This window comes from Marmota marmota, unplaced genomic scaffold, assembly GCF_001458135.2.
Source record: "Marmota marmota marmota unplaced genomic scaffold, marMar, whole genome shotgun sequence".
NCBI lineage: Eukaryota > Metazoa > Chordata > Mammalia > Rodentia > Sciuridae > Marmota > Marmota marmota.
In genome coordinates this window covers 49,195,517-49,203,619 of record NW_025999842.1, presented here as the reverse complement: position 1 = coordinate 49,203,619, position 8,103 = coordinate 49,195,517, and the positions used below count along the sequence as shown (strand labels likewise).

At 40.4% G+C, this 8,103-nt stretch overlaps 1 protein-coding gene across 1 annotated transcript in view; it reads left to right on the top strand.

The window, feature by feature from the left end:
• The window catches only part of Moxd1 (monooxygenase DBH like 1), an 82,194-nt gene that overhangs the window by 668 nt on the left and 73,423 nt on the right, over positions 1-8,103 (top strand). The window contains 1 exon segment of the mRNA XM_015501346.2: positions 1-221. This exon segment is cut by the window's left edge and continues 1 nt beyond it. Within this exon segment, the coding sequence (XP_015356832.1) occupies positions 1-221 (221 nt within the window).

Genomic DNA, 8,103 nt, shown 5'->3' with positions numbered 1-8,103 from the left:
GGACAGGCGCGGGGGGCTCGGGCCGTTCCTTCCCTCACCACACAGTCCTGGACTCGGAGGGCAAGTACTGGCTGGGCTGGGGCCAGCAGGGCAGCCGGCTTGCCTTCCGCCTCGAGGTGCGCACCGCCGGCTATGTGGGCTTCGGCTTCTCGCCCACCGGGACCATGGCCGCAGCCGACATCGTCGTGGGCGGTGTGACCCACGGGAGACCCTACCTCCAGGTAAGAGAGTTCCCTCCGGCTCCCGCCCCGCCAAGGTGGTCCAGTCCCTATCCCGAGGAGAGCGCGGGTGCAGGCTACCCTGGGGCCACCGGGTCTCGCCTCGGGCGAGCTTGGAAACCCTGGGTCCCTGAAGCCCCGCGCACTCTCACCTTCGCGGTCAGGTTCTGCATCAGCGGAGCGGACGGTGCTCGCGCCTCCCTGGCGCTCTGCGTTCGGAGTTTTTGCCCCGGGAAGCTGAGCACTGTGAGCTCAGGCAGTTTTCCTGCTCTGAACACTTTCCTGCCCCAGCTCCCACTCAATAAATCTCCCACGTACACACCTGCCACGCAGCATCCCCATTTATTCCGGATGGGAAAGGAGCGGGACCCCCAACTTTGGAGACCTAAGGGACTGCTCTGGGCGAGGATCCGGGGAGAAAGCTTGGTATTTTGCGGTCTTGCTGTCTAGGGTTGGGAATCTCAGAACGTCCCTGTTGCTGGCTATGTTGGAGCCTCCAGGCGCGGGGCTGATGTTAGCTACTTTATCCGGAGAGATTAGTAAAAGAAAGGTCCTTAAGAATCGCTTAAGGAAGTTTGTTATCCCAAGTGTTGTTTAGGAAACTGCAGACACCTTCATTATCTAAGATCCTCAGACAAAGTCCCCTATTAAGTGGTACACAATTACGTTTATTCTAAGAAACAGCAAACTGAATTGATTTGCTTTGCTGTAGATTTGCTTGGGGGGTAGAGGGGGCCGTGCAGAAGCAATGCTGCCTATTCATAGGTGTCACTAAGCACAGGGGAAAGACAGATCAGAACGATTAGAATGACTGACTGGTTAGGTTTCCTGGACATCATTGTTTGATCCTGACCACCTTTGGATTGTGGTGAATGTACACTCTTTGTTAAACAAAGGATCTCAAAACACTACCCTTTGTAGAAAGTCCATATGAAAATTTCAATTGTTCTGACACTGTCTTAAGGCTTTGATAGTGTGAAAACCAATATTCCTGATGGATTTCTGAATATATTTCTCAGTAAATTTATCCCAACTTCTAAGTTCAATTTCCACTATGTGCTGAGGTGCCATCACATTTGAACCCCTGATCTTGACTTTGGCTAAAAATAAAGTGACAGCAATAAAATCTCAAAACCATCCTATTATCTATTTTTTTTTTCATAAATTCACTGTTTCCTCCCCAAGGAGCTAGTTATTCTACGACGACTCCAATAAAAGAAAGTTTTATGAGGACTGCATTCTGCTAAAGTCACTAATGTATAAATTTTCTTCTTCTGCACTATCTCAGGCTTTAAATTTCTGAACCAAGGATTTTATCCCCAAACATGGTCCTCATGGGCTGAAAGACTCACTCTTCTGTGATATAAAGTAGACAATACTTAAATACCCATTTTAGCCTATTATAGGGTGAGGAGTATAAGGCCCAGCAACTACCCTTTTATGTTCCTAGAAGAGGGCATGAGAAATCTTACTATGGTAATATTATACAAAAAGGCATAGTTTAAAAGTTAACTTGCTATTATTTTTGTCAAAGAGTAGCATTTCTAGAAAGTCTACCCAATTTGATATCAAACAATTAAGAGTAAGATCCTGACTCAGCTTGCCTTAATGGAACCACCACAAACAGACTTTACAAACTGCAGAATATTTTCACATTGATGGTGGTTCTTTATAAAGATTGCATAAGACTCAATTAAGTGCTTTTTAGATTGATGTTGAGACATGAAACTTTTTAAAAAATAAATTGTTAATATATATAAATTGTGATTATATACCACTGTGACATAATCAAGAGCTGGGCACTTTCTCAATATACTTAATGAGCAAAGAAAAAAATGAATTTTCTTCTTTATTTTTTATTCCTCATGATATAAAATCCTTATTTTCATATAGAAACGATTTTTCTCACTTGACCAACATCCTTTACCTTTCCATTTCCTTAAATATTCTAGTGATTTTAAAAATATTAAATTATGCTAATCAGTTAAATGAAGGGTTTGCTTAAAATACTTAAAAACTCTGGTTACATGAAAAATACTAAATAGTGTAAAATACAAGAAATATATCAATTCTAGCAGGATCATCCAGGCTATGTGATTCCATTTTTCAATGCTTGAGTTTTCTCCTTAGATACTGTTTGAGATTCTTCACACAATATGTGATAAGATCATCTTTAGCAACTATACCAAAAATAAATAGGATTCTTAAGTACAACCTATATGATTTCATTAGATGACTTTGGATTTTGTATAATTTTTCTCCCAGTGAAAACAAACTTTTTGTGGAACAATGAAAAAGGCTTAGTTCCTGGGGTATCAATGTAAGTGCAGCAGCCACAGAAGGACAATGGCATCAGGCTATATGATGTGACACAAGTTGACATCCCAGTCATGCCATTTGTGCCTTTTCCACATATATTTTCTTTCATCCTTTTTTACATAATTTTAAACTTCAATTTCAGATCTTTTAAATTGTTCTTTTTCTTTTTCTAATGAGATGCACTAAACTTGAAAACTGTATTTAAGAGTAAATTCTAATTGATCAGGTAGGGAATGGTTGACTGAATAGCCTAAATGCTTATAGAGGTCAGCAGAGAAATGGGTGGCATGGGATTGAGTGGACCAGGCAGACTGCAACAGATAGTAGACAGCTTTGAGGGAAAGTTTTTGCAAGTGAGTTACTGTTATGGGGGAATGCAAACTCAATGTTGCCAGATTGTTTGTTTTATTTTTGAGAAAAGACAGAAATTCATATTGTGTGTGTGTGTGTGTGCGCGCGCGTGTGTTTGTGTGTGTGTGTGTGTGAGAGTGAGAGAGAGAGAGAGAGAGAGAGAAGAGGGGAGGGAGGGGAGGATAGGAGAGGAAAAGAGAGGGCGTACAAGATAGAGAGAATGTAAAAATACTCTGATTACTAAATAATGACAATAATTCCAGTTTGTACAAAGTGTGAACAGTTGCGATATATCCCATAGACAATCTATTTGGGGGCCAAGATGAAAAAAGTTAAGATTAATAAAGAATCAACGCAAATTATGAAAACCCATGGAAGACAGAGAGGAAAATCCTATTTCTTTTTGGACCAGATTTATTCTGTGTCAGGAAACAAGTCCAGTGTCAGGGACTCTTGCCCATTATTTTGGCTATCGATTCTTGTATAATGAACCACACCCAAAACATAGTATTTTTAATATAGTGACCCTTATTTTGCTCAGGGGTCTGAAATGTGAGCATGGCTCGGTGAGGACAGCTCTTCTTTGCTCCAGTCTGTATTGACTCCAAAAGCAGTGGTTGAAAGTACCTGAAGGCTGCTCACCTGAATGTCTGACTGGCGGTTGATGTTCACTATTGGTGGGATTTGGATGGGATTGTGGCCTCTCTATGTGGCTCTTTAGCATCCTCAAATGCACAGTGGCTGGTCCCAGGAGTGAACATTCCAAAAAATCCCTGGCAGAAGCTGAATAGCAATTGATGATTTAGCCTTTGAGTCATACTGTGTGTCTTCTGCTCTTGCCACAGGCTCACCAAGTCAAGGAGCACAGACACCACCTTAACATCATGGGAATGGAATATGTTAGTGTGGCTGTCCTTGGAAAATACCTTCTATCACACCCATCCTTACCACTTGCCAGAGTCTCCTTCACACCACCAATTTCTAGTGCCTGTGTACATGTATCCATTCTCTTTCCATTATGTTAAATGGAGAGGCAATGTTTACTTATTCACTGGTTCCCCCCCCCATATAAACCCCCACTCTCAAGAGTTAGTGAACACATGTATAACTAATTAGAACAAATAAAAATATATATAAAATGAAAGAGTTGGTGAACGGTTGGTAATTTTTCCACTGCCCTATTCCCTACTCCTTTGGCCTCCTCCCCTCACACCCTCCCTCCAGTAAGAGTTCTGAACTTTGGCAGCCCCATAGTTTTCAGTGGTGGCCAATCACTAGTTAAGGGTCAGATCCAATGAGACTACCTGTAGAGGGCAGTGTGACATTTGCCTGTAAGCTTAAGGAGTTAACAAGTTTATTTTTTAAAAAAGTTTTTGTAGTACTGGGGATTGAACTCAGGGCCTAGCTGTAGCCCAGTCCAGGCTTATGGAGGTAAAAAGTCAGATTTTGAATTTCCTTGCATCAAGGCAGCAAACTTGGCCTAGAAGCCTGAAACTAGAAGCCTGGCATAATTATGAAAATTTGCCCTGCCCATTTTATAACCTCTCTGACCCTGCCTGAGGATAGTACCTCTAAGGGTGGGTGACTAGGTGACATCAAAAGGGAGAAAAAAGAGAGAGAAAGAGAAAGATTCAGGTGTGAAACCTGTCTTGGTGTAATCTACCCAATACATTGTTCTGGAGCAGCATGGAAACTTCCCCTCTAGGATGCTGCGAAGGTCAGCCTAGATGGGGGCCTGGATGTGGAAAGCAGTCTGTCTTTTTTGCCTTGGTTTTCTGGAACCTCACTCTTTTGTCACAGTGAATCAGCTCAACTCATTTTCCTGATGGATCCGTGTCCTTTCCTTGTTCTTTGCCCCTTTTTGACAGAGCAACTCCACCCCCACCCGAACCATTAAGCAACTGTGAGTGCCCATTTGAGGCAAGTAATCTGGGCTATGAATGCCCAGCCTGTGTGAGGGAGAGAAGAGAGCAGCATTGTGGGATGTGCCTGTTGAATTTGCACAAAAATGGATTCACCCTTCCTATGGGGGTATAAAGCACTCATGAATGGAGGCTGAAACATATGTCATCATTTGTTATAGCCTTGCTTGTTGGCTGTCTCAAAACCGGAACCCTTTCTCTGCAGAGAAGTGTCTTCAGCCGCAGAGTAATTGCTGCCGGGGCTACTCTCTGAGGAAGTGCTGGGAACTGATTTGAAATCACAGAAAACAGTGAGCATTCTTTGTGGTTAACGATGTGCTTCTTTTAAGCACACCCCAGCCAACAGCAACAAAGAAATGTTTGCAAAGCAAATTGAAAGCTGTAAGGGAAAGATGAAGAAAGTGTGCAACCCTGATACAGCTCAGCTGCAGCTTTGTTAAGAGATATTTATAAGTCTTGGGATGATGCCCCCCAATTTCCAGATGAAGAAGGGACCTTTCCAGGCTTCATGCTTGGTGCATTAGTAATGGGGACACATGCTTCAGTGTTCAAATGCACGCTGATGCTCTTCAGCTGTATGCTCCCCCCTGGCAGAGCAGAGGATTTCGTAATTAGCCTGAGGAAACAAGTGGACCTAACAGCCGAGGCAACAATGCACCTGAATTGACAAATGGAGTTGAAAGTTTCAGACCACAGACAGCATATTTCTGGGGTCTTGGAAGGAGAAGCAAGAGTCCACTTCAAAGAAACTGAACCGTAGTTTAGTGATTCATCGTCTGTAATGGGGCCCTATTAAAATAAAGTTGCTGGCAAAAGGGATGAATTCATTACACATCATGGTATTTCTGGAAATGTTTGATCCACATGTAATAAGAAAAAAAACCCAGTGTACATGGATGCCTCACAATACTTTTTATTGTAAGTTAAAGCAAATACCTAATAAAGAACTTTTCAGCAAAAAAATTCTTTAGAGAGCTTCTTCCAAATCTATACCTTTTAAACTTGTTCAGTTCTAGAATAAACCAAACAACAAAATTTTCATATAAAGAGAACATGTAGCATATAAGCAAATATTTCTGCAAAAAGTGGGTAATAAATGGATAATTTTTATTAAGTGTAGAATTGGGATCATGCATCTGAGTGCTATACAAATAATATACAGACCAAATATAATTTACTAGATAAATTTTTATTCATCATTCTTATTCATCAAATGTAGCCAGAATTACAATCTTTGTACCATTCTTGCTTTTATAGGTTAAGTGTTGATGTTTTGTGATTTCCTTGCTGCCTCTTAAAAGCTCTGAATTTGGCAGCTTTCCTTCAAACCTTCTACCCAATTTTACAGGTGAGGAAACTAAGCATTGGATATAACTCTCAAAGCCTTTTTGGAGGCCACACACCACAGTCTGGATTTATTTCCTCTGAACCCTGGCTTGATGCACTTTTTTTTCTATAAGAAGCTTCCATAGAAACATTTCTAGCTTTCTTCTAAATAACGAAAAAACATGTATTTCTGAGTATTTCTCTTACTACCTTTTTTCCACTGTAAATGTCATAGAAATACATTTCTAGGATATGATTTTTATACTGTTTCATCACTGAGTTCTTCATTTACACCTCATATTGTAGTAAGTCCTTAAAGTGTGCTATCTTGTATAACTCTCGCAATACCTCTTTGAGGTCACTATCTTGTTTCTCTCCTTTTGTAGGTGTACAGACCCTCAGCTCCAGGTCACACAGCATGGAAATCACTTGTGGTTTTCACATGGCTGTGTTTGTGTAGCACCTACAGACAGATAATGGAATGTTCATTCATTTATTCAGCCAGTATTTATTTAATGTTCATTGACAGTTCTAGATGCCAGGGACATAGCATTGAGTGAGATGAAATCAGGAGTATACTTTGAAATGCAGGTACTTTGGTACAGGTAGCAGTAAGCAAATAAATAAACAAGAATCCAGGGATTATTAAGTGCTGTGCAAAGAATTAGACTAGAGTGTTGTCAAGGAGCGACTCTGTGGCTATTTCAGATTAGTGTGTTAATAATCAAAACACAAAGGAAAACACATGCCCTACATTGTGAAGGTTGTCTTTGGAAGTTAACCATGGGCTTACAATTCAAAATATTACATACAATGACGAAGATAATCTGGCATGGGCATCAAAGAACCCAGAAGACCTTTAATATGGGAAACTGTCTAGCTGGAGAAAATATAACTAATGGTTTTTCAAATGTGTCCAAATTTCATGAGCTCTTTTCTACTTGTGTGCATTGTTACAATGATATTTAGTAAGCTCAACCAGAGTTTTTCAAGCTCCAAAGCTGGTGATTTTGTAGAAGTTTAGTTTTTATTTTTTTAAATATTCCTTTTTAGTTGTAGATGGACACAACACCTTTATTTTTTATTGATTTACTTTTATGGGGTGCTGAGGAGTGAACCCAGTGCCTCACATGTGCTAGTCAAGTACTCTACCTCTGAGCCATAACCCCAGCTCCCTAGACGCTTATTTTTTAATACTAGGTATAAAGGTTTTTCTCTATATCCTTTCTCGTCTTTAATAATAATGGAGAGCTGAAGGTCTTTGAGGCAACATCAACACAACAACACATGTTTGGGGGAAGATTTCCATCTTTCATGCAATTTTTGAAAGAAAATTTTGAAATCTCTAGTTCTTAGTTCTTCCTACCTCCACAATCCCCAAACCAATGAAAGTGCAATCTCACTTAATTGGACAAAATCATTGATATATTTCAAGTTTCTCAGGTGATTCGAATGCAGAGACAGGTTTGGTAATTGCTGACTTTATGTGGTCAGACTCTTTGATAGGGATCCTGTAACTCAACCTGCAGAAGCTTGAGAGATTGCAGACCTAGGATGTGGGATACAAAGCAGGATTCTGTAAAGAATCATTCATACTGACCAGTTGATGTTTGGAGCTAGGGCTACCATATGCTTGCAGATTTAACATCAGTTTTTTAAAATAAGGTGTTTTTTTTTTTTTTTTTTGGCATGGAACTCTTCTGATATCAGTTTAATGAAAATGAAAGTATTTTCATTTAAGTATTTTCTCAAATTTACATGCTGAGACAAGAGCAGCAATTTTTAATCTGAGAGTAGAAGTATATTTCAAAATGTACTGAATTAGGAATCTCTCCTCCCCATAACCCTCTGCCATTCCTATACACATTTTGCCAGTTGGCACCAGCTGCTGTATTTCCAAGCAAATGAGTGGGTACCCACACAGAGTCTAAATTTATCAGTTATGCATGATCAGAGGGTAGCAAAGT